The sequence below is a fragment of the Sturnira hondurensis genome, unplaced genomic scaffold, assembly GCF_014824575.4.
Source record: "Sturnira hondurensis isolate 20B ecotype Veracruz unplaced genomic scaffold, ASM1482457v3 Scaffold0002597, whole genome shotgun sequence".
Taxonomy (NCBI): Eukaryota; Metazoa; Chordata; class Mammalia; order Chiroptera; family Phyllostomidae; genus Sturnira; species Sturnira hondurensis.
Genome location: NW_028075228.1, coordinates 2150152 through 2176637, shown reverse-complemented (window position 1 = coordinate 2176637; position 26486 = coordinate 2150152). Strand labels below are relative to the sequence as shown.

At 49.4% G+C, this 26486-nt stretch overlaps 1 protein-coding gene across 3 annotated transcripts in view; it reads right to left on the bottom strand.

Moving 5' to 3' along the window:
• The window catches only part of CA5A (carbonic anhydrase 5A), a 36665-nt gene extending 10935 nt beyond the window's left edge, over window positions 1-25730 (bottom strand). For all 3 annotated transcript variants that reach the window (XM_037040214.1, XM_037040216.1, XM_037040215.1), the window contains exons 1-3: window positions 25496-25730; window positions 18391-18588; window positions 1334-1452 (exon numbers count right to left, since the gene is read on the bottom strand). In XM_037040214.1, the coding sequence (XP_036896109.1) occupies window positions 1334-1452; window positions 18391-18588; window positions 25496-25652 (474 nt within the window). In that variant the 5' untranslated portion in view covers window positions 25653-25730. The remainder of the gene's footprint in view (window positions 1-1333; window positions 1453-18390; window positions 18589-25495) is intronic.
• Window positions 25731-26486: the final 756 nt, after the last annotated feature.

Here is a 26486-nt window from a genome sequence, read left to right as displayed (position 1 = left end):
CACTCCCAAGTCCCAATGCTCCCAGACACATGCATTGTGGACAGAGAGGGTGGTGAGGCCCATCCATAGATGATCTGGAAACCCCCACCTGCTGCCCTATTGCAACCTCCCAGAAATGGAGGCAGCAGCCTCCTTCGTTCACAGACACCATGTTGGGAGCAGCTTTGCCTTGCAACGCTCCCCCCCACAGGAAACAGCACCCCACAACCCGAGTCACAGGCAAGGCCAGGAGGGATCTGAGTCAGAGAGAGCCCCTTGTAGGTCCCGGCCAGGATCTTGCCTCTATGCTAATAAATTACAACAACCTCCCTGTTAAAATAATTGTTCATTAAAAGCCATGGTGAGGATACACAGTTACGAAGATAAAAGGTGTGCTGTCAGATGAAAGGAGGTGTGTTCCTTTTGTCATGCTTGTAAATGTGTATAATTATAACAATAGATGTAACTCCCTATTTAAAAGCTATCCCTAGAGGTCACCTCTGGGTGTGTGACTACAGGTGATTTTTAGTTTGGCTGACTTTGGTTTTAACTATAGTATTGCTCTGTAACGTGGGCAACAAAATGTTGGGAAAAAAATGCAGCTCATAACTTGAAATGCATTTGACATTCAGGTGGTTGGTGGGTGGAGGAAGGGATGGGTGGGTGGACAGGGGTGTGATCAAGTGAACACAGCAAAATGTTAATCATAAGATCTGGGGGGCGGACTTGTGGGCTCTCACTCCCTGTACAGTTCTTGACATTTTTTTCAAAGAATTTCAGAATAAAATATTGGTGGAAATCTATAAGGCACCAGTTATCACCCCACCATAACTACAAACACCAATTCCTAACATTTATCTGCTCCTTTTTTCCCCTGATTCCCATTTTTGAATGTTGCAAATGTCACTTTGTTCTAGGATGATCTCTATTGCAAAGATTTTTCAGATTCTCAGCAGGAGCCTCAAATGCCTGGAAGGACAGGAAGGGGCAGGTCCAAAATCACCCCCCCCCCATGAGANCACCCATCCCCCCCCCCCCCCCGTGAGCACGGGGCTGAGGGAGAAGCTGTCAGGGGCACAGATTGTTCCTGAATCCCAGCCGTCTGGTTCTGGTAAGTTACCTAACCACTCAGAACTTCAGTCTCTTCTTCTGTTACATGAAAGTGCTTATAATACCCTCCCTTTAGGACAGTGTGTGATTGAATGGACAGGGTGGCCAGTTGCTTTGGTTTGAGCACAGAGAGCCCCACATCCCAGAAAAGCCCCCCTTCTCAGCCACTGGGGTGGTTGGCTGTCTTGCACACACGCTGGGCACGGAGAAAGCATTTGCCGCTGCAGTGGTGACATCTACAAACCTCGGCTGGGTACACGTGGCCATCCACCGTGTGCTCCGAGCCCCACTCATTCACTGCTCCCCAGTGGAAGTGGAACTGCTTTAGCCGGTAGTGGTTTTCCAAGGGGCCACCACTGATTCCTGAAAAATGAAACCAGTGGGATTCGTGTTAGATCGCCTGTTTGGTGGGCTGTGGTATTGCTGTGACACTGTGTACACTGAAGCCATGTGATTTCACTGTCGACTGATGTCCTGCTGAAATGGCACCCTGGAAGGTGGGCGCCATGTCCCAGTCACCTGGCCCCAAGCCAGCCCTTATGTGCTTCCAGTAAATGCCTGAGAGAATGCGGATTCCAGTGCTGCCACCAGGTGGCGGTAGAGGCTTCAACCCCTGCCTGCTGCAATAAGGCAAAGAAAAACCATTTGTGAGATGCATGCACATCCTGTAAGATCCAGACTTCCTTAATTCAAAAAATGTTTCTTGAATGAAAAAAATGGCTTAAATCCTATCACCAAATAATTTCATAAACCAGTATGTAAAGAGCAAGTTTTGAAACAAATTCTGAGCTACAACATGCTACCTTTTCCTCCGTCTCTGGTGTCTATGCAGTCTAGCTCAGTCCAGTCCCCTCTATGACCAGGTTTTATAGGAACACTCCTTTCTAAGCCACTCTAACCCCCTGGCGCAGTCTCCCCAAGAACTGTTAGCTTGAGGCACATGAGCTCAGAACACACCTTTGTGGTGGAATCTGGCTCTCAGCTGCAGAAGTGTAGGCGCCCTCCAGAGGTTCAGGGTCAGGGTGTTACCGAACAAAGGGTCCGAGGGGGGGGGGCAATACTTGGCCCACCGAGGGATGCCAAAAACTGCTACAGAAAACAGGGGTCCCTCCCAAGGACGATACTCTAATATCTACAGGGTTCTTCTGTCCGCCGCCAATTGGAAACACATCTCTCAATGCCAGAGATTTGTGAAAAGGAAACAAAATGTTTATTTAATGCTATTTAGGCCTAATGCCTTCCTTAAAATATTAAAGTCTTTAAGGATATACACCTACACACACACACACACAGCGCTCCCTTCTCCCACTGTCCCAACTCCGGGTACCGTAAATCAGGAAAAGAGCACACGTCCGTTTTCAGGTCGCTGGCACGTGAGCTGTGTCGCCTGCCTGTCCAGGCAGGATCTCCAAGTAATCCAAAGTCATGCGGCACCTTTCACCGGCAAGAGTTCTTTGTACCAAGTCCTAGTCAAAGTCTCTCCTGCTTTCCAGGCCACTCGGCCAAAGGGAGCACGCCAAAGCCGTGTCTTTCTTCTTCACCTGGCCGTAGGGATCTCTATTCTGGCAAAGCTGCGTGGTCTTCCCTTTCACCTGGCCAAGAGGGGGTCTGCACTCTGCTGAAACTGCATGGCTCTCCCTCCTAATGGCTACAGGGGTCTACATCTTTCTAAATAGCGTGGCTCTCCCCCTCATCTGGCCAAGAGGGGGTCCTCACTCTGCTAAAGCCACATGGCTCTCTAGCAGGCCCTCTCTCCGAGAAGCAGCTCCCAATTCCTACCTGGGTAGCTGCAACTCACTTCTCCCTGGCCCAAAACTTGGCCACAGCTATTTAACATATCTATGAAACCAGTTAAAGGTTATAGATATGTTAAATACCATTCCAGAGGTTAGCTGCAAAACTGTTGCTATGCAAAACAGCTCTCAATGGCCCTGCTCCATTCGTCCCTTCCCCCAGCTGACACCTGGGGGGGGGGGGCGGTGAGGACATCTTAATATTTCCTCCAATATTCCTGTACACTTTGAGTTCTGGACACCATTCCAAATCTTTTCTGGAACCCCCCTTGGCTGCACCCTGTATCAAGGGCAGAGACTCTGTATTTTAATGACCCTCTGGGTGGCTCTGATGTACATGGCTTAGCTCGCTTCTAGTTGCACTTTGCTACTAGATTTGCATGGACAACTGCTACAGATACAGTGGTCATTATTGGACACCTTACTTTTCGTTGAAGTGAGCTTGTGCTACTGGCTGGCTGGGACAAGTCTGCAAAACAGTGCAGAGCCATGGAGTGAATTCCCGGGTCCCTGTGTGCATCAGCTCCTCTGTGTGTCAAATACGACAGGCTGGTGGTATTTTCTGTTTGGTCTTTACCATAGAAAGCATTTGTAGCAGGAAACACTGGACTATAAAACAGGAGAACTGGTTCAGCTCATGACTCTGCTCTTGATCAACTCGTAAAGCTTCCTGCCGTCTTTTTTGACTTGAAATAAGGGTGTTGGTGAGAAGGCCATTAGGGTCTCATCTAGTCATAAAATTCTGTGTTTTCATGAGATAATCTTCTATTCCCCTTAACATACACACAGATATGAATTATGTCTTAATTGCTTAAGACACATAGAAATATAGCTTTCCCTACCAGGTATACAAAAATGTTTTAACTCATAAACTCTGAATTCACTGCTGGCTAAGAGCACTGTGAGCATGGAGGAAGAAAACCTCTCAGGTGGGTTCAAACTGCAAGACTAATGGAGATGTTCTGCGGTTAGAAATCCAAGAGTGGTGTTTTTGGTTTTTTTTTTTTGCCTTCAAGGAGTGAGGATATTTGAGCAGATTGACCTTTGTGGTTTTTGTGTTGTGTTTTAATTTATGACGGGACGTTAAATAGGTTGCCAGTAATCCCTGAGGTGTAACGATTGGAAGTAGGATTCGAACCCATGTCTGACACCAAACGTGCCCCTGTCCACTTTACCCTTTAAAGTATAAAAGGTAATCAAAGGAGTTATGGGACCATGAAATGCAGGCAGTGGCACTTCCACCTGGCACCTTGTATCAGTGGTGGAAAATGAGTTTGTTGCACTGGGCAGCCAGAGACCACATGCCACCAAAATGCATTGCTTAGTGATCAAGAGCCTGTCTGACCAACGGCCCTCCACGAGATGCCCTGGGCTCTGAGACACTGAGACTGGCAATATGCTCACACACACAGAAGGTAACCCCGTGGGTACTAATGCACGTCTGTGTCATCTTGTCCAGAACTTAAGTGTGAGAAGGCAGGAGTGGCGGGTGTTTTATCTAAGTCAGAGAAAGTTGAATTGGACACAAACTGGTGGACACAGTTTGTAAGGCTGTGAGTTAAAGACCACCCTGTTGAGTTCCCAGGAGAGGGACCATTTCTGCCTTGTTCATCCCTGTATTCTCGGCACCTAGTCCAGGACACACCCACTGGAGGCACCCCTCAGATGAGTGAATGGGATCACTCGGCTCACTGATTAGTTCATTCAGTCAGTCAGTAACAGATCTGTGTATCACGGCAGAATTCATCCTTTCCCACAGTAGCTTGGGACTGTCTGGGATTTCCAGGGAATCCCACGGAACGCTATAATTATTTTAAGACCTGGATTTGCAGTTTAGCTCTACCTTGCTGCATCACAGTGAACAAGTTGCTCAGCCTCTCTGAGCCTCAGCCTCCCCACCTGCAAAAGGAGGAGCATCGGCAAGATAAACGGAAACAATGGCGGGGAAATCACTTTGTAAAGTGCTGCCAGACGACGATGATGATAATGATGCTGATCACTAAATGTCACATAACCTTTCAGGGGCTCAGGTCCTCCATCCATTAAAAAAAAAAATTGGTACCTAAATGGTTTTAGTGGTCTCTTCCAGCTCAAGCATCTTAGATTTCTATGTAGGTACCTACGTCTCCAAAAGGAATGATACAAACTGCATGAGGCGTGTATTTGCCACCAGATGGATGCCTGCCAGATCTCCACCAAAAATAACCTTCAGAAAATCACTTCCCACTGTTGCCAGCAACAGAGCCAGAACCAGAGACTGCAGGGATGGGAAGGGACTTGTGAGCACAGAGCCTCGCTCCTTCATCTGGCAGGTAAAGAGATGCAGAGGTCAGAGGCTTTCCCAAGCTTGCCCTCCGTGTAGACCTGGAGCCCACGGACCACAGCTCCACGCTCGCCCCCACCAACATCAAACTGCCCCCAGAATTCTTTACTGATGAATCCTCTCACCAGTCAGACTCTTGCCTGTCTGCTGCTGGAAGACCCAGTAGCCCGAATATAAACGGAAGTCTGTTCTTTGAAACCCTGGGACTCTCCCACCACAGGAAGAATGTTTCTTTTCAGTGGGGCCTCCAGAATATACATTTCCTTCCCCCGTTCAAACTAACATCTGGTCGTTTGTACAGGAACCAGGGACTTGCTGGAAACCTGGGCTGAGACCAAGCAAACATAACAAACCCCCCAAGAGCCTGCTCCCCTGTACTAGCTTTATAACATACTAACGCAAATAGGGGATAAGCAAAACATGAGCTTTTCTGGGAGAATGTGGGAGGAGGAAGAAGGTATAGGTTCAGTGAGCAGTGCATGAGCTACAACGTGAGCTTGGTTGGAGCGCCCTCCTGTGGCTGATTGGTGGAGACACTCCAGGATCGCCATTCTGTTCTACGCAGCCTCACTCCTTCACCAGAACAGCAGGACTTCTGGCCAAGATGAAGGCCTAAGTAGACACACTGTGCTTCCTCACACAACCAAAATAAGGACACCAACAATTTAGAAACAAACCCCCCCAAACAGTACTGACAGAAAATTGAACTGTATGGAAGTCCAAGAATGAAGGAATTAGAGAAGAAACATTCATCTAGACTGGTAGGAGGGGTGGAGTCCGGCAGCTCGGCAGAGAGGGGTCCTGGCAAAGTGGCGGCTGGTGGACCCTGGGCATACAAGGCAGCAGTGGGCAGACCCAGTGAGGTGGCGGATTGTGGAGGGGCGTGGCACGCAAGGCGGCTGGCGGGCTGGGCAGTCCCACATTCACATGCAGATAAATCAGGTAAAACTGGGGAGTGAGACAGACCTTGCAACCCAGAGCCCCAGAGCCAGGAAATAAAGCCTCAAACCATGGACTGAAAACACCGGTGGGGGTTGAGGTGCTGGGAGGAACTCCCAGCCTCACAGGAGAGTTCGTTGGAGAGACCCACAGGGTCCTAGAATGTACACAAACCCACCCACATGGGAATCAGCACCAGAAGGGCCCAGTTTGATTGGGGGAAACAGTGGAAGTGACTGAAATCCAGCAGAAAGGGGAGCAAATGCCGTTGTTTCCTCTCTGACCCCTCCCCCATGTACAGCATCACAACCCAGCCACTGGGTTGCCCCACCCTGGTGAACACCTAAGGCTCCACCCCTTACTACATAACATAACAGGTGCATCAAGACAAAAAAAATGGCCCAAATGAAAGAACAGGTCAAAGCTCCGCCGGAACAAATACAACTAAGCAACAAAGAGATAGCCAACCTGTCAGATGCACAGTTCAAAGCACTGGTAATCAGGATGCTCACAGAACTGGTTGAATTTTGTCACAAATTAGACGAGCAAATGAAGGCTATACTAAGTGAAATAAATGAACATGTACAGAAAACCAATAGTGATGGGAAGGAAACTGGGACTCAGATCAATGGAGTGGACGAAAAGAAAGAAAAAAATGACCAAACAGAAAAGAATGAAGGAACAAGAATTCAAAAAAATGAGGGGAGGCTTAGAAACCTCCAGGACATCTTTAAATGTTCCACCATCCAAATTATAGGGGTACCAGAAGGGGGAGAGGAAGAGCAACAAGTGGAAAACTTATCTGAACAAATAATAAAGGAGAACTTCCCCAGTCTGGCAAAGGAAATAGACTTCCAGGAAACCCAGGAAGCTCAGAGAGTCCCAAAGAAGGTGGACCCAAGGAGGAACACACCAAGGCACATCATAATTACATTAGCCAAGATTAAAATGAAGGAGAGAATCCTAGAAGCAGCAAGAGATAAGGGGACAGCCACCTACAAAGGAGTACCCATCACACTGTCAGCTGATTTCTCAAAAGAGACTTTACAGGCAAGAAGGGGCTAGAAAGAAGTATTCCAAAGAATAAAAGAACAAAAACCAGCATCCGTTGACATGTCTCTGTGTGGGATGAAACAAGTGATTCAAGAAGCAAGGCTCTCATTGGGTAGCATCTCCTGGGTCCTGGGCACTGTGCGCAACATGCATCAGCTTGTGTGGCTCTCAGTGCCTGGTGGACAGCTTGCACCTGCTGTAAGTGCTGCTACCTAACCAGCCAGCATTTACCGAGAACCTGCTATGTGCTGGGCATTGTACATGGCACTTTAGGTCCCCCAGGGAACACAGAGCCTCCTTGCAGCAGGTACTATTCGCTCATTTTTGAGATGAGGAAACTGGAAGTCAGGAGTTAGGTCACCTGCTTCAGGTCACCTGGTAACGCCAACCGAGGCCTGTGGGAAGTTTCAGTACATCAGCTCACACAGCAGGGTTCAAGCAAATGCTGTGGTTTTTCTTGGAAAGTTAGGAACCCAATTTAAGTTTGCGGCCCTCAATTTAGATGATCTCAAAGTGACTTTTTGTAATGACAACAGTGTTCAAAAAAACTCCTTTTCATGAAGCAATTTTTTAAAATATTTTTTTATTTATTTTTAGACAGAGGGGAATGGACGGAGAAAAAGAGGGAGAGAAACATCAATGTGTGGTTGCCTCTCTCATGGCCCCCACTGGGGACCTGGCCCACAACCCGGGCATATGCCCTGACTGGGAATAGAATTGCTGAACCTTTGGTTTGCAAAGGTGATGGTGATGGTGGCATCTGCAGCGGCAGCGGCGGGAGGTGGCAGACGGGACAGCCATTGCTCCTCTTTGACCCCGCCCCCACATACAGCATCACAACCTAGCGACTGAGTTGCCCTGCTCTGGTGAACACCTAGGGCTCCAATCCTGATAGGTAACAGGCATGAACAGTCCAAAAGATGGCTCAAGAAGAACTCAAAGCCCCAGAGCCGGTAACTCTAAGCGACCAAAAAATAGCCAGCCTCTCAGATGCACAGTTCAAAACACTGGTCAGCAGGATGCTCATAGAACTGGTTGATTATAGTCACAAATTAGAGGAACATATGAAGGCTAAACTGATTGAAATGAAGGGAAATGCACAGGAAACCAATAGTGATGGAAAGGAAACTGGGACTCAAATCAATGGAATGGACCAGAAGGAAGAACAAAACATCCCACCAGAAAGGAATGAAGAAATGAGAATTCAAAACAATGAGGAGAGGCTTAGGAACCTCCAGGACATCTTTAAACGTTCCAACATCTGGATTATAGGGGTACCAGAAGGGGGAAAGAAACAGCCACGAGTGGAAAATGTATTTGAACAAATAATAAAGGAGAACTTCCCCAGTCTGACAAAGGAAACAGACTTCCAGGAAATCCAGGAAGCTCAGAGAGTCCCAAAGAACTTGGACCCAGGAAAGAACACACCAAGGCACATCATAATTACATTAGCCAAGACTAAAATGAAGGAGAGAATCCTAGAATCATCCTAGATAAGGGGACAGCCACCTACAAAGGAGTACCCATCAGACTGTCAGCGGATTTCTCAAAAGAGACCTTACAGGCAAGAAGGGGCTAGAAAGAAGTATTCCAAGTCATGAAATCCAAAGACCTACAGCCAAGATTGCTCTATCCAGCAAAGTTTTCATTTAGAATGGAAGGGCAGATAAAGTGCTTCTCAGATAAGATCAAATTCAAGGAGTTCATCATCACCAAGCCCTTATTATATGAAATGTTAAAGGGACTTAATATAAGAAAAAGAAGATGGAAAATATGAACAGTGAAAGGACAGCAAACTCACAGTTATTAACAACCACACCTAAAACAAAAGCCAACCAAGAGGACAGCTAGATCAGGAGTGGAGCCATAGAAATGAAGAACACATGGAGGGTTAGCAACAGGGGAGTGGGAGGAGGAGAAGGGGGGAGAAGGTACAGAGAATAAGTAGTATAGACGGTAGGTAGAAAATAGGTAGGGGGAGGGCAAGAATGGTAGGGGAAATATAGAATCTAAAGTACTTGAGACACGTGGTCATAAACTAAAGGGGGGGAATGGTGGGGGAGGGGTGTGCTGGGTGGAGGGGAATGAAGAGGGGGAATAGAACAACTGTAATGGTATAATCAATAAAATATATATATTTAAAAAATGGACATATCATGCACAATTTGCCCAAACAAATCAACTGATTTCTCAACTCTCCCAGCCTGACTCTAACCTCAGCATGCTGGTCGGCGTGCAGGGAGAGACCACGCTGGGTGTGGACTGGGCATCCTTTCGGGCAGTTGCCTACCGCAGTGGAGCAGCGGGGACCAGAGCACAGCCGGGGCCTGGAGGCTGTGCCCATGGGTGTTGTTTTCTGTCACAAGGCCAACATCAACAGCCCCCGAAGAATGACTTGTCTCTGTGGTGGGCTCTCCCAAGCATGTTACAGGACTCTACTCAGCCCCTCATTCAGAAGTTCCTTGAATTCATCTTCCAAGGCCTCCACCATGGCTCCTTTCAAATCTCTCCTCTTTCCTGCCTTTCTGTTGAGTCTTGCCCACCATCTCCTTCCCCTCCTCTCCTGAGGTGGTCCCCCCAGCCACACCCAGCCCTTCTTCCCCTCTTCTTCCTCCCCTTCCTCCTCCTCTCTACAGGCTCCTCTGTCTTTCAAAACCCCGGGGAAGTGTGGTGGCCCATTCTGTTCTACACACCAGCCTTGCACTTGGTTATGAGACCCTCCTTCCAGTGCTCATTTCACGGGCAGCCAAGTGTCCTGGTTGCCTGTGCAGGGACCTGGGAGGATTCCTTTGTCCTCCTTCTGCCCACTGGTCCGGAAAACACAGAGTCCTCCCCAGTCAAAGAAAGCCAGACTAGGCCCCGCCAGCAGCTGCTTCTCTCTCTTCTCTGTGCTCCCCCTGGTGGAAGACACTAAAAGAGCACACAGCCTTGCTCTGGTCTTCCAATTTTGAATGCACCACGGTAGGTGAAGCTATCGTTCCCAAGCACTGTACCTAATTCTCCAGGCTCGGAGCTAAGTGGGTCGCTCGGGTCCTCTTTAAATCTTCCCACCAGCCAGACAGACGGGGTCCAATCTGCAGTTTACAGAGGAGGAGACTGAGGGTCAAAGAGGGCAGGTGATGTGTTCCGCCAGCAGGCCAGTAAGTGGGGGAACTCGGCCTCACACCCTGTTTGTGCCGGCTCCAGAGCGAGGCCCTCAGTACTGTGCTGCCCCAGCCCTGCTCCGGAGGAGTGCGGTGAATCACCCCTGGGTGCTGGAGGAGCAGCCCAGGGCCCCGTCGCCCAAAGAAGGGTCTCACATGGAAGACAGAGACATTTTGCCATCTGCCACTCTGCTCACCCACTCAGCGAACTGGGTAGGCTGAGGGGACAGCAGGGTGCCCACAGCCCAGAGTCAGGCCCACACTCGCAGCAAGACCAGCTGCACTCGCTATTTAACGTGGCTGGTGGATAGAGAGCAGAGTTTGGAAACAGCTCTGGGTCTGCATCCTGGACGTGGGTGTCCTTTTCCAATAAAGGGAACTACTTACCTGTCCCTTGGGGGTGTTGTGAGAATTAGATGCGCGGGAAGTTGTTCCCCATTGGCACCGTGGTGTGCCGCATCCGAGGCGGCGGCAGCAGTGACTATTGCTACTGTGCCCTGTAGGGTTTGGTTCACGGAGCACAGGGGGTCTTGTCAAGCAGCCGTGGACTGATCTGTGGACTTTGACCTTTGACACGTTTTCTGCACGAGCATGCCCATCAGGGGGAAACGGCACTGTCATTCTTCCTTCGTCTGTGAAGCAGTGGGTGGCGTTTCGCAACAGGGGCCACTCAAATCCAGCGCTGTTTTCTTTCAGGGCCCCTCCTCCAGCCCCGGCTTCCTGGGCCTCAGCGCACGCACACTCCTGGGAAGGAGCCGCAGCCTCCGCCTCGGTTACTCATCCTCGCTGGCTGGTGCGAACATCCAAGTGCCTGTGTACCTCGCCCGCTGGAAAAACAGCTGGAACCTACCACGCTGATGGAAAATGGCCTTGGCCTCCCAGTTCTGTTTTGCTTTGAGTTTCTGGTCCCGCCTGCTGGTGTTACCCAGTGTAAGTAACCATGTTTTATGCAAAATTACTTCTACACCGTGTACCTTCTCGACTCCCTTCTTTCCTTCCTTCTCTTGCATTTTCTGTTAGTCCACCTGGGTTTTAGTTTGTGTGTGTTTTTTAAATGTGTCTTGTTATTCTCATTTTCTTGCTGCAAAACTTTTTTTAGTACTTTCTCTCTTTCAACTGTCTTTTCCATGTCCTTTGCTCCTGCAGTTCCCGATTTTCAACAGAGATGGAAAAAGAAGACAGGTGGAAAAAAAAAACAGAGAAGCTGAAAAGGGCGGGAGCAGGGGCTGGAAAAAGAGCCTGGGAAACTGAGTAGGAAAGGAAAAAGAGGGAGACTGGGTTTTGCAGAAAATGACAAGTAAAGTAAAACCAGATTGGCCTGTGTGGACATGAGCCACAGGAGGGATTATCCAACTAATTTATGTGGCCGCGGAGAGACACCAGCTAATTCTTTCAGTCTGTGGCAGGGTGGGGTGGGCCTCTTTGAACCAGATAGAGAACGAGGTGGGGAAGCCAAAATGTGGGGGTCAGGACCGGGTCAACCTAGAGGCCTGGCTGCAACAGTGGGTGCAGAGACATTGGCCTTTGAGAGCAGTGTGAATCAGGGGTGGGCCGAGGTCAGTCCAGGGTCACCAGCGAGGGCGTCAGGGCCAGTGGAGACAGCCCTGACTGTGCCTCTCCAGCCTGATCTTACTTCTGGAAACAGCTCCACTGGGCCCCCCACTCTGGCCTCACCTTACGCCAGGGCAGCTCACCCTCTGAGTCACTGTGATCAACTCACCCAAGTTGAGTGACCCAAACTGGGCAATAGGAACGCGCCCTGGGGCTGAGGCTGCCCTTGCTGGGACAGAGGTGCAATCCCTTTATAGCACTATGTTGGAAGGGTCTACCAAGCTGCCACCTGGGGCTACAGGCCACCATCTTTGCTCCATTCCAGGATCCTCATCTGGAAAGAACCCACCAAGGGAAGGCAGAGCTGGGGCGGGGGCGGGGGGGGGGCGGGGGTAGTGGGATTCAGACTCAGCCACACCCTGAACTTTTTGGAAATCAAAGCCAGTAAGTTTTCCTCTTCTTTGCTTAAGCCAGTTTGAATTGAGTTTCTGCCACATGCAACACAAAGGAAGTGTTAATCAATTACAGTGAATATCTTGCAAAAATGAGAGCAAAAATAAGATTTGAGGCAACAGGGAGTGGAGGTGTTACCGAACAGAGGTCCAAGGCGGGGGGCAATACTTGGCCCACCGAGGGATGCTAAAAAACTGCTACAGAAAACAGGGGCCCCTCCCAAGGACGGTATACTAATACCTACTGGGCTCGTCTGTCCTTCGCCAATTGGAAAGACATCTCTCAATGCCAGAGATTTGTGAAAAGGAAACGAAATGTTTATTTAATGCTATTCAGACCTAACGCCTCCATTAAAATATCATAGTCCTTTAGGGTATACACCTACACACACATCACTCCCTTCTCCCCCTGTCCCAACTCTGGGTACCGTAAATCAGGAAAAGAGCACACGTCGTTTTTCCAGGCTGCTGGTACCATCATCAGTGTTGACCGTCTAGGCAGGATCTCCAACTAATCCAAAGTTATGCAGCACCTTCCATTGGCAAGAGTTTTTTGTACCAAGTTCCAGTGAAAGTCTCTCCTGCTTTCCAGGCCACTCGGCCAAAGGGAGCGCCCCAAAGCTGCGTGGGCCTCTTCTACCAAAGCTGCAGGGGTCCGCACTCCACCCCAAGCGTGTCTTTCTTTTTCACCTGGCTGCAGGGATCTCCATTCTGGCAAAGCTACATGGTCTTCCCTTTCACCTGGGAAAGAGGGGGTCCTAACTCAGCTGAAACCATGTGGCTCTCTTACACCTCACCAAGAGGGGGGACCCTTACTCTGCTGAAGCCGCATGGCTGATCCTTTCTGGCTGCAGGGGTCTACATCCTTCCGAAACAGCGTAGCTCTCTCCTAATGGCTGCCGTTTAAATGGCTGTCTGGGTTTAAATCCCTGCGCCAACCCTGCTTTGCAGCCCCATTTCCGATTCCTCCCACAATCAGTTACACCTGCCAGTATTTCTGTATTATTACAAGGTTAATGGGCTGCCATCATTAGTTTGGGCAAGTGTGGCCCCATGGCATGGAGCCAAGCTTCTCCAAGCTCCCACGCAGGTGCTGTACCTCGGGAGACCTGCCCCCTAGCTGTGTCTTGGGTAGAAGCCACTCCCTTCTCCCTGGCTCAAAGCATGGCCACGGCTATTTAACGTATCTATGAAACCAGTTAAAGGTTATAGATACATTAAATGACCACTCCAGAGGTTAGCTGCAAAACTGTTGCTATGCAAAACAGCTCTCAATGGCCCTGCTCCATTTGTCCTTTCCCCCTGGGGGGGGGGAGGGGTGCAGTGTGAGGACATCTTAGTATTTCCTGGACACCCTGAGCTCTGGACCCCATTCCAAATTATTTTTTTGCCCCCCCCCCCTCCTGGCTGTACCTTGTTACAGAAGGAAGAAAGAACAGGACAGTGATGTGTGGGGCAGGCTCACACTGCCTCCTGGAAACTCACCGTGTGCATTGAGTTTCTTCCCAACTCATGATCGACCCCTTTGCCTTGGGGGGTTGGAATCAGCTGGCCGTGCAGGAGTATTTACACCATGGGAAGCGCAGACACCTCACATCATGGCTTCTTGTCCCCTCACCTCCACCCACACCCTACACCCCAGAAAGCCAGTTGCTAAACATTTATCGGGTCTCCATGTACTCAGAAGGGCCAAGCTTATGTGGGCCTGGCTTCTCAGACAGGTGTGAGAGTCTTAAAGCACCACACTCAGACCACCAATCTCTCTGGGTCAAGTCCAACATACCATTACCAACATTCCCCTCCACCCTGGATGGCACAGACCCAGCTTATAGCTGAATTACTTTTTTTTCCCAGCTAAATTACATTTGAGCAAAGATTGAAACTGGCAATTCTCCAGCTGCCTCCCTTCTATTTCTTTCTTAAGGTAGTCTGCAAGTAGACTTTTTATTGTGTACTTCTACTAGAACTCTTGGAAACAAGTGACTGAAATTTAAATCAAATTGACTGAGGCAAAAAAGAGGTGGATTAGTTCAGGAGCTGGTTCGCCCTCGGGCACGACTGCAGTCAGAGGCTCTGACAGCGGCCTGGGGCCTCAGCTTTCACCCAACTCACTGCCCCGCCGGGAGGACCTTGCACAGGGTCCTTGCACAAGGCTGGCCCCAGCACACGGCAGGCAGGAAAGAGGTTTTTTTTTTTTAACATTTCCAAGAAAAGCTCTTGGCTGTCATTGCCTGGCTTGAGTCACATGCCCACCCCTGGACCAATCACTGAAGCACTGAAGCCAGAGAAAGGGTTGTTGGGACTGGCCACGCCCACACCTATGATTCAAGCTTCGAGTAAAAATTTAAGAGGTTGAAATTCTTCACCAAAAGGAAGCTTTGACTTGTGATTCTGGGGATTGTCACCTGTAATAGTCTAGTTTCCCAGGTTAAACTCTGACTCTCAACTCCTGTATGACATAGAAACAACTAGATTCCAAGGCATACATGCTATAAGACACCCAAATAAATATAATATATATAAACAACTGGGCCCTTGGAGCATCACAGAGATGCCCCTGCTCCACCCGTCAGGAGGGTGTGGGTGTGGGTGGCGTCCTCATGGTAGATTCTCACCCGGCGCTCAGGCTGGCCTCACTGCCCACCGGCCCTCCTATTGGGTGACCACACTGGACATGGCTTGGCTGGGCTCGAGCCAGGAGCCCACTTGGACCCTGAGCGGGCTGCGGACTCTCCTCAGGCCCTAACATGAGCCTGGACGCATCCACCCTGTGCACTAGCAGTTTCCTCCCTCACGGCAGCTCCTGCCTGAACCCTGTGGTGGTGGATGCAGACTCCTTCCACAGAGGGCTCGTGCTCCTCAAACCTCCTTCTCTGGAGAGCAGAGAATCTCATTGGGAGGGCTCTCTGGCCTCCAGCCATGAATCTCTCTGAGCCTTGCTTTTATCATCTGTAAAGTGGGAAGTAATGTGTATTTCACATGGTTGTTACAAAGAATACTTAGGTGTGTGTGAGCGAAGCCCTGGACAAGAAGAACATGCCAGTGAAGGGCTTTGGGGGCTTTAGAATCAGCAGGACTCGGGCTAGACCCTGACCTCTCCACTTCTCTGCCACTCAGTCCTGAGCGGGTTACCGCCCCTCCGAGCCTCCACTTCTCCGTGCATAGGATGAGGGCCCCCAGTGCTCCCCAGAGTGGTGTCTGTTTTGTGTGTGTTGTTATGCATCGATGGTGGTGCTCTTTAAAAAGGGTGTGTTTGTCTGGCCAGCACAACTTCCCTCCTCTAGAAGTAGCACCTCAATCCCCCCCAGGACCCCGCTTCCCTGAGCATGTGGTCTTGGTGGGGACATGGGTCAAGGTGCTGGGTCCCCCACTGACCAGAGGCCAAGCTCAGCCACTAGGCCTTTTTGGCTGGGGATCTAGATTATTTTCTCAAGTGTATCTCAATGATACTCATACAAAAGTCCAAAGTAACCTTCAAAGTTTTTCATATTGTATGCCCTGGCTGCTGTGGCTCAGTGGATTGAGTGCCGGTCTGAGAACCAAAGGGTCATTGGATCAATTCCCAGTCGGGGCACACGCCTGGGTTTCGGGCCAGGTCCCCAGTGGGGGGCACCCAAGAGGCAACCACACATTGATGTTTCTCTCCCTCTCTTTCTCCCTCCATTTCCCTCTCTCTATAAATAAATAAATAAATAAATAAATAAATAAACGTTTTAAAAAAAGTTTTTATATTTTAAAACTTAAAAAATATAAACCTGTTATATAGGTATCCATTAGACCCACAGCTACACATAAAAATGATATAGGAGGATGTGAACTCACCTACATCCAAGTCTGTTTTTTTCAATCTTATTAGACTAGTCACACAGCTATTAACCAAGCAAAAGTTCGGGGACCATTATTCTTTATTCAGTCTTCTAAAGTTGCTGCATAAAATGTTTAAAACTAATACAAACCATATTAAACTCGTGAAGCCAATTTCAGTTGCTCCTTGGGAATCTGAACTTGGACCAGACCAACATGGGCAGAAAACAAAGTTGGCGTGCTAAGTAAATAAATCCATAACCCCTGCTGCCCAGAGCTCTGAGCTGGCCCAGTCCTGTGCCTTTCTAAGATCTGGGTGTCCAACTTTCCCATCTCCTCCTTCAGCCTGGCTTAGCCCTTCAAGAAAATCCTCTTTGCTTGTGTTGGCCAGAGTCGGGGTTCTTGTCCCTTGCACTCAAGGAGTCCCACCTGAGAAGTGTCACTGAGGGCTACTGGGAAGACTGACCACTGACCATGAGCCCCAGGCATGTAGGTGGCCGCTCAGGAAACACGAACTCCCTCTCACCTGTGAACCTGGAAAGGCTGAGCCAGGCTGTGTGTGAAGCACTTGCTGGGTGCACATGGGGGGAAAAGGCCTCTCTGTCCCCTGCTGCAGCTACCCGGTCCATCAGAAGTGACCCAAGGGAGGCGGGGCCTCGCTCGGCACCCAGCCCCTCCGCCAGGACTCCAAGAAGACTAGCACACACAGTCAGGCTGCCCTCGTGGAGTTCACTTCCCTGCCTGGGCAACAGGTTAGTGAACGATAGACTAGAACCAGCATGTCAGAGGAGGCAGGCCAGGGGCCGGCCCAGAAAGGACAGGAGCTGGGTGGGTGTCAGGGCCCCCAGGATCCTCTAGGACTCCCAGGACTCAGCACACAGACAGACGCACAGGTCAGACTTATTATAGCGAGAGGGTCTGAGCCAAATCTGCAAAGGGAAAAGGCGCATGTGGCAACGCCAGGAGGAAACCAGGTGCCAGCCTCTAGTGCTCCCTCTGGTGGGATCACAGGGACTTGTTGATCCCCTAGCAGCGAGTTGTGACAACACGCATGAACTGTTGTCCACCAGGGATGCCTATGAGAGACTTAGTGCCCAAGGTTTTCACAGGGTGCCGGTCATGTGGGCACCCTCTGCCTGGCATGTACGAACATTCTCCAGGCCCAAAAGAAAACAGATGTTCCACATAAGCAAGGCTTACGATGATACTGAACGGGGCTGAGAAACACCAGCTGGGACGCCACAGCCAATCCTGACAAGTACCAGAGGAGAAGCCAACCCAAACTCCTCAGCACCCTGGAGAGGATTTAATGAGCTGGTTCATATAAAGCCCATTCAGGGCACTGGGACTTGGTAAAGGGACAGGGGCTTCTGGGGCCTCTCTCCTGCCTCCTTGCCCACCTATCACACAGCCTCCACTACCATCGTCCCAGACAGCCTCCAGGTGGTCCCTGTTCCACCACTGTCCTCCATCCCTCCTCTTCCTCATAGCAGCTGGGTGTTCACTTAAAACATCAGCCAGGTCACCCTGACTTCTGTGGCTCAGTTGAGCATCAGCCCGCAAAGCGAAGGGTCACTGGTTCAACTCCCAGTTAGGGTACTTGCCTGAGTTGTGGGTTTCAGTCCCCGGTTCGGGTGCATATGAGAGGCCACTGATCAAAGATGTTTCTCTCTCCCATGGATGTTTCTTTCCCTCTCTTTCTGTCTTTCCCTTCCCCATTCTCTAAAAATAAATAAGTATATAAAAACAAAAACTTAAAACATCAGCCAGGTCAGTGTCTGCTGCTGACCCGTCCCACCCTGTAAGAACCTGCGGGGGGAGCGGCTGACACCCGCCCTGGTGCCTTCACAGCCGCACTGCCACCACGCCCCTGTCCTCTGCCCTGCTGGGTTGTTCTCCTCTGACGTGCAGTACGGTTGTGCTTTTATTAGCCTAGTGTTTCTTCCTTCCCAGTCCCCGGAGTATCAGCCACGAAGGAAGGGAATTAACTTTGTTCATAGTTTCATCCCCAGCAAAACCAGGTGAATGGAGACGATCGGTATCACAGTCTTTAAAGTAACCGTCACTCCCGTCCCTGCAGACGGCCTTCACAAATCTCTCTGTTCCCGCCTCTGCGGTGTTGCTCCTTGTCCCCAGGCATCGTACTGAAATAAAGCTCTCATCCCCTTCCATACGAAGCCCACAACCCCACTTTAGGATGTTACAGAAGGAAAGAAAGGCCTCAAATCCCAAATCGTTCTCACCTGACCCCTCGGTGGTGTCGTCAAACTCCACCTGGAAGAAGTAGCCTGTGTTCCAGACGTGGAGGCAGGCTGCAGCATCGTAGGAGACCCGAAGAGGCAGCAGCCCGGGGTCGTAGACACTGTCCTTCCAGCGGAGGTTGATGGGGGACTGCCGGGAGCCCCCTGGCACAGAGCCTGTGCCCTTCCAAAGAGGGTGCACTGTGGGCAGAGAGAAGAATAGCGGGTTGGCAAGATCGGCACAGAGGGCTCCTGCTCTGGCCTCACAGCCTAGCAGAGGCGCTTCCATCCGCAGAGACGCCCGCCCAGCCCCTAGAGCATCGGCCGCCTGAAGCACACCCTGCGAGCACCTCTGCTCCTCCTTTTCGGGAGGCGGATGCAGGGCAGCAGACTCAGAGCCGGTAATTGGCCGGAACCTCTGTCTGGTGTCCTTGTAGAGCAGGCCTCCTCTGCTTTGATCCAGACCTTCACCAGCAGTGCCTGGTCTTCCCTTGTCTGTTCCCTCCCCAACCCCCTGGGTCACGCAGACCGGGACTGTGTCAGACGGGAGGCAGCGCTCACACAGCCCAGCCCCCGCAGCCAATCTTGCACCGGGCGCCCACCCTGCGACCTTCGGGCTGCATGCGGCCAGGATGGCTCTGAATGTGGCCTGACACAAAATCGTAAATTTACTTAAAACGTTATGAGACCTTTTTCAGGATTATGTGTCATGATGTATTTAACGTGTGGCCCAAGACAACTCTTCTCCTTCCAGTGCAGCCCAGAGATGCCAAAAGGTAGGTCACCCCTGGGTAGATCCTCCCTGAAGGAAAACAGGGAGTTAACATGGCCGCACGACCTTTAACATACACAGAACACAGGATCTGCTAAGCGCCACAGAGGCAGGCCTCCTCTGATGGGGGACTCAGCTGGCCCCCGACGCGGAGATGCAACGTGTGAAGAGTGGGGTCTTTAGGTTACATCTGCAAAACTTCATGAAGGAGGTAAAGGGGCTGCCGACTGCAAACGTCTGCGTTGAACACTGTCCCTGCCACCAAGGAAGAGGGTGCTGCCCACTGTGGCCTGCAAAGACTTGACCTTGTTTAAACCTTAGATGGGCTTCCAACTTTGTCTTGGACTTCCGGCCAAGATGGAGGTGTAGGTAGACATACCATGCCTCCTCACACAACCAAAAGAAGGACAACAATAAATTTAAACGCAAAACCAACCAGAATTAACAGGAAATCGAATGGTATGGAAGTCCGACAACCAAGGAGTTAAAGAAGAAACATCCATCCAGACCGGTAGGAGGGGCGGAGACGGGAAGCCAGAGCAGAGAAGACACACGGCAAAGCGGTAGTAGAGGACAGGGATGGGCAGGGTGGCAGCTGGAGGACCCACCGAGGGTCCGAGCAGTGTGGCCAACGCTGTAGCTGGCTGGCAAGGCAGCAGCTGGTAGACCTGGTGAGGCAGTGGCTGCTGGAGCCTGTGGTCCCACATTCACATTCGGATAAACAGGGAGGAACACCTGGGGAGTGAGACCGCTCTCACAGCCCAGGGTCAGAGCACGGGGAAATAAAGTCGCAAACCACTGATTGAAAACACCTGTGGGGATTGAGGCAGCAGTGAGAGAAACTCCCATCCTCACAGAAGAGTCCGTTGGAGAGACCCACAGGGTCCTAGAATGTACACAAGCCCACCCACCTGGGAATCAGCAGCACAAGAGCTCACTTTGCTTGTGGGTAGTGGGGGAAGTGACTGAAATCAGGCAGAGAGTGGAGCAAGTGCCACTGTTCCCTCTCTGAACCCTTCCCCGCACACAGCATCACTACGCAGCTACGTGGGCTGCCCCACCCTGGTGAACACCTGAGGCTTCGCCCCTCACACATAGCAGGCAAGCCGAGACAGAAAAAAAATGGCCCAAATTGCCGCGTCCAATGCTAACCAGGTCGGCTGACACAGTCACGACTTGGAGATGACGGTTTCACAGAAGCGTTTTCCAGCAGGACAGACGAGGCATTAGTGGATATATGGTGTTGCTTTTATTTTTACTGTTTCTTAGTATTCTAACCTTTACACTTCTGATAATTTGGAATCTCCTAGAATTAATGACCACTCTCAGAGAAAAAACAACAGTTGGCTCAAGTCCTAAGCAATATCACCCTGGCTGAATTAAGGCATCGTACTTTACTTATTTGTTCCTGTGAAAGCCACCCAAGAAAGAACAGTTCAGGGAAAAATATGTATTCCCACAGAACTGCCTCATAGAATAGCAAAAACCCCTTTAAGAAAATAGCCCCTGATTGTCAAAGAGTTTTTAGAGTAACAGCCCCTCCTTTACCTTGAATAGGAATATATATCAATTAGAATTAGACAGGCATAAAAACAGAAGAAGCTGGTTAGCTATTACAAACTAAGCACATAGAAACAACTACCAAGGAGTTAGAGTCCACAGTATACAAAAAACATTTTAGACAGCAAGATAGATAGCTAAGTTAGACATTACAAAGGCTTATAATGAATTTCCTAACCTCTGCTCGGTCTAAGCGTATCTGTTGCCCATGACAATTTCTGAGAACTTTAATAAACAATAAGGCATTCAAACTGTGTACATAGAACTATTTTAAATTGTCTGACTAATGGTTCTCCTGGTCAAAATAACTTTTGTTTAACATAACTGACACTATGGGAACTTTCGTACTTTTCCTAGTTACCTTTGTTTTGATTGTTTCTACTTAACTAATCAAACAAAACACCTGCAAAATATTAATCTATGCCCAAAATGAAAATACAAAAAATCAGCTTGTACTTGCAATAAATGGAACAGAGCTTCACTGTCCTTTGAGGCGTGTTGTCGTCTGTTACCCATCGCCGACGCCAACTTTCACCTGTGGGACCCTTAGATAAGCTGCGGCCGGACTGCGGCACCAAATAAAAGAACAGATCAGAGCTCTAGAAAAAATACAACTAAGCGATGAAGAGATAGCCAACCTACCAGATGCAGAGTTCAAAACACTGGTAATCAGGATGCTCACAGAATTGGTTGAATTTGGTCACAAATTAGATGAAAAAAATGAAGGCAATGCTAAATAAAGGAAAATGTACAGGGAACCAACAGTGATGGGAAGGAAACTGGGACTCTAATCAACAGTGTGTACCAAAAGGAAGAAAGAAACATTCAACCAGAAGAAAATGAAGAAACAAGAATTCAAAAAAATGAGGAGAGGCTTAGGAACCTCCAGGACATCTTTAAATGTTCCAACATCTGAATTATAGGGGTACCAGAAGGGGGAAAGAAACAGCCACAAGTGGAAAACTTATTTGAACAAATAATGAAGGAGAACTTCCCCAATCTGACAAAGGAAATAGACTTTGGGACTCAGAGAGTCCCAAAGAAGTTGGACTCAAGGAGGAACACACAAAGGCCCATCATAATTACATTACCCAAGATAAAAAATAAGGAGAGAATCTTAGAAGCAGAAAGAAAAAAGAAGACAGTTACCTACAAAGGAGTTCCCATAAGACTGTCAGCTGATTTCTCAAAAGAGACCTTACAGGCAAGAAGGGGCTGGAAAGAAGTATTCCAAGTCATGAAAGTCAAGGACCTACATCCAAGATTGCTCTATCCAGCAAAGCTTTCATTTAGAATGGAAGGACAGATAAAGTGCTTCTCAGATAAGGTCAAATTCAAGGAGTTCATCATCACCAAGCCCTTATTATAGGAAATATTAAAGGGACTTATCTAAGGAAAAGAAGATAAAAATATGAACAGTAAAATGATAGCAAACTCACAGTTATTAACAACCATACCTAAAACAAGAACAAAGCAAACTAAGCAAACAACTAGAACAGGAACAGAACCACAGAAATGGAGATCACATGGAGGGTTATCAACAGGGGAGTGGGAGGGGGAGAGAGGGGGAAAAGGTACAGAGACTAAGTAGCATAGATGGTAGGTAGAAAATAGACAGGGGGAGGGTAAGAATAGTATGGGAAATGGAGAAACCAAAGACCTTATATGTATGATCCATGGACATGAACTAAAAGGGGGGAATGTGGGTGGGGAAGGGTGTGCAGGGTGGAGGGGAGTGAAGGGGGGAAAAGGGACAACTGTAATAGCATAATCAAGAAAATACATGTAAAAAAACCCCCAAACCCTAAATAGATTTCCAATGTTTGCTCAAGTTGGCCATGTATCTCCAGGCCAAAGCTGGTGTCCGCAAAGTGAGTCTTGTAACTAAAGCTGTTCTCTGATAGGAAGGGATAAAGGTAAAGTGTTCTACACTTTTTCCACCCTTCAGTAAATATTCATAGCACTCCTCCTATGGGGTCAGCATTGGCACAAGTGCAGGGGGGATGAGAGACACGCTGAAAAGATCCCGACGCCCCTATGCCAGCTTGGAGCCCAGCCCAGCAGGGTGGGGGCGGGGAGCCGAACCCAAGAAGCCCTGCAGACAAGGAGCAAGAAATGCCTGTTTAAATGTTTGAGAGCACACAGCGGTGTGCTGCTGAAAGTTTAATGACCAGCTCAGCAGAGGAGTAAGAAGCTCTGATGTGGAATGTTTGCCAATTACCACCGTGAAAACTCCCACTGTGGCTGATCTCAAGCTATCACTGTGAGTCACGTTCCCAGGCTTCGGAAGAGATGCCCACTGCCGGTAAAAGACAGCTTCCGCACACATGGAAACGTGGCCAGAGAACACAACCGAAACGGTTCCTAGAATTATTTCTGAACATTTTATAACTCTGACTTTTCTCTCCGGGCCAAACCACCAGTGATTCTTAATCATTTTTAGTAATAAACTTTCTTTTATTTCCCAAAATGAAATGTTTCGCCAAACCCCAATAAACAAAACAGTGAAGAGGAACGCGCTCCAGTCTCCCCTGTTCGGCAGAATGGACCCCACCTACTGGGGGATGCTGAAATAACAGTGCCCTGGGGCCCCGCGGATGCAGATGAGCGCTGCGGCAGGAACCAGTGTGGTTGCTTTGTTACTCTGTCCTGCACACGTGTGCAAAGATGTGGGAGAGTGTTCTTTTTAAGAATTACAAGTTGAACCCCACTTACTGTCCCCCAACAGGGTAATGGTGAAACAAAGGGACGTGCACACGGTGGCCAAGAGTGCTCACCAGGTGCCAGCTGCTGGTCCCAGTCTCTCCTCACCTCGCCTCATTTCATGCTTCCAGCAGTGCTGTGTGTGATGTCTCATTGCTCACCTTTTGCAGGTGAGCAAACTGAGGCTCTGTGAGGTTAAGAAAGTTGCCTAGGGGCACACAGCCACAAAGCGGTGGGGCCAAGACGCTGTCCAAGTGGCCCGCTGCTCCCTGTGGTTGTACTAAGCACTAAGGGGAACAGCTGCGGAGAGAGCATTGTGGAGATGTCTACAGTTAGGGAAAGAAAGAAAACCAAGGAGCAGATGAGCATGTGCAGTGCAGCACTGTTTTATTTTTTGAAGGCAAGCGCACACGCGTGTGCGTGTGTGTGTGTGTGTGTGGACAGGTTTCTCTCTTCATGGGGAAAGTGTCAGAAGGCTGAGCCAAAACCACTCATAGCAGGTGCCTCTGGGAACTGGGAGCAGAGGGGGACAGGTTGGGGGATCTTTCCACAGGAATGCATAGCTTCTGTTTGGTCTGAAATTTATAGGTAGGTCTGGGGTGGGGCCTGAGGTTCCTCAATTCTAGCAAGCTCCCAGGTAGTGCTGTGGGTGCTAGTCTGAGGACCCCACACTGAGTGTGGGGCAACTGAAAGGACCAGGGTTAGGGCTGGGGCAAGGGTTCCATTTCTGTCCTTTCTGGGGGGGGGGGGTTGATGCGAGTCCTGGTGACTTTGGATTCTGTCTCTGTGCCACGTCCTTGGGCTTCCTGCTCTCGGAGACCTACTGTAGCTCCTGAAAACTGTAGGCCTCTGAAAGCTTGGGGCTGGGCTTACCCCAGGCTGCTCGCCCTCACCTTCACAGGCCTGAGTTCTGGCCTAACAGGAACCTCAGGGGAGCTTGACATGCTTCTGGAAATCACCCTGTGATTTTGAGACAGAGAGTTCGGCACTGTCCACAGGTGTGAACCAGCAGATTACTTGGACAGAGATAATAACGCTTTCTGAGAGCCTGGGGTGGGCCAGGCTTTCCACGCACATGATCCCATTTTCATGTGGCCCCGTACAAGAGTCATCCCATTTTACAGATGAGGAAACTGAGGTTCGGGGAGGTGAAGCAATGCCCAGATCTCGTAGCAGACAGGTGTAACTAATGCCCAACCCCAGGAGCAACTGGAGCCCATGGTCTTCCAACTACCCAGTCCTGGAGAGTGTGGAGTACTGCGTTTTCCTGTGTATAACATGTTCCCATGTATATTGCACACTCATGCTTTTGGCCCACACTTTCAGAAAAAAAAATCTTTTGTTTTAATTAATTAATTAATGTTTAGATACTTGGTGTTTTTTGTATTGTAAAGGAATTTTGGCATTTATTTTTGAACATGTTTTGGTACGAGAAGTTTTGCGTAACAAATAATTACAAAACACAAGAACAGATACAAGGTATTTCAAGTACTACCCATGTATAATGATCACCCTTATTTTCCTCTAAAAAATTTGGGCATAAAACTGTGCATTGTAAATGGCAAAATATGGTGTTTACACCAAAAGCCAACTTATGAGCCTTCAACTCAGGCCCTTTGTTTGACAGAGAAAGAATCTGAGACCCAAGAAGAGGAAAGCATGAGTCCACGTTCACAGAGCATTAACTATGCCGATGCCAGCATGAGGCTGGTGCGGGCAGTCTCTGGACAGAGCTGGGTGGTGGTTTACTTATTGCATGTTTGCTGAGAATGTCCTCTGCTGGAGGGGTTTGGAGCTCTCCTAACAGGCTCATTCGGTCCTTCTGGGCTGGGTGTTTCATAGTAATAGCTTGGGGGAGAGGCACTGGGTACCTGTCTTGTTCCAAGCCCTTCATCCTCCCAACCACACCGTGAGTGTAAGGTTAGAGGATTTGCCCCAGGTCACAGGAAAAGGGAGCAGAAGTCTGAACTCAAGCATTCTGGCTCCAGACTGTCTTCCATTTTGAAACACACCATAAAATTAGACATCAAATTGCATTTGAGGAAACTGAGAATTCTAAGAAATTCTACTTACGAGCATTACTCCTGTTTTTCTGTGCACAGGAAATCTGGGAGCATGGTCGCTCAGGCTTTAGCAGATGGCGTCGCAGAGTCCCCCACACCTGCTTGACCATGGTGGGGAAACCTAAGGACTTCAGAGGGTTCCTGCCCAGAATCAGGGTCCTTAGCATCTTGGGTCTGTCCCCGCAGAGCCCAATAAAGAGGGTGATTTCTCCTGCTACCCTCACGTTGACTGGGACTGTGGTGGAGTCGATTGGACCCACCTGTTTTTGTAAAAATTCATGCAAACCATGAGCCCTGATGGTTAAATTTTAACCCACCGCAGCTTCCAGGATGACATTTGGTTTAGTTAGAGGTGTCTGTGACTTGTGGCCTTCACCATGGCCAGGTCCCTGGAGCCACCGTGCTTTGATCCGGTAAACAGCTGAGTCAGAGAGCAGGGCAGGTGCTCTGCTGTAAGTCCAGGGGAGTCAGGGAGGGCACACTGGGGAGACCGAAAGCCCTGCTCTTGGTCTTGACCTCTAGTTTGGAATGGGCAGCTCTCCAGCCTCAGGCTGCTCCAGGCCAGGCACAAAACCATGCTATGTGTGTATGCACAGGAACAGCAGGTTCACAAGTGTAGGAATCAGCCAAAGCTGCGGGTTGGTGGGGCATTTGAGCAGGTGACCTCTCTGCCTAGGTGTCCTGGAAAAGCAGCCACTCCCCACTGTCCATGAAACAGACAGGGTTTGATACGAATCTGTTCTGCCCCAGGTAATCTGTCCCGGTTGGCTCAGACACTCCCAGGTTGTGGTGCTTCTTCTTTCATGCACAAATCTGTCCACATTTGGGCAGTAATTTAGATGGTTCCCCTCTTATACAGCTTGTAATATTTGTACATGCCGGACAACAAAAGAACTTACTTTGGACCTCACAGTATTTTATCCCACAGACACTTTTTTTTTTAGAGGGGGAGGGAAGGAGAGAAATATCAATGTATGGTTGCCTCTCGTGAGTCCCCTGCT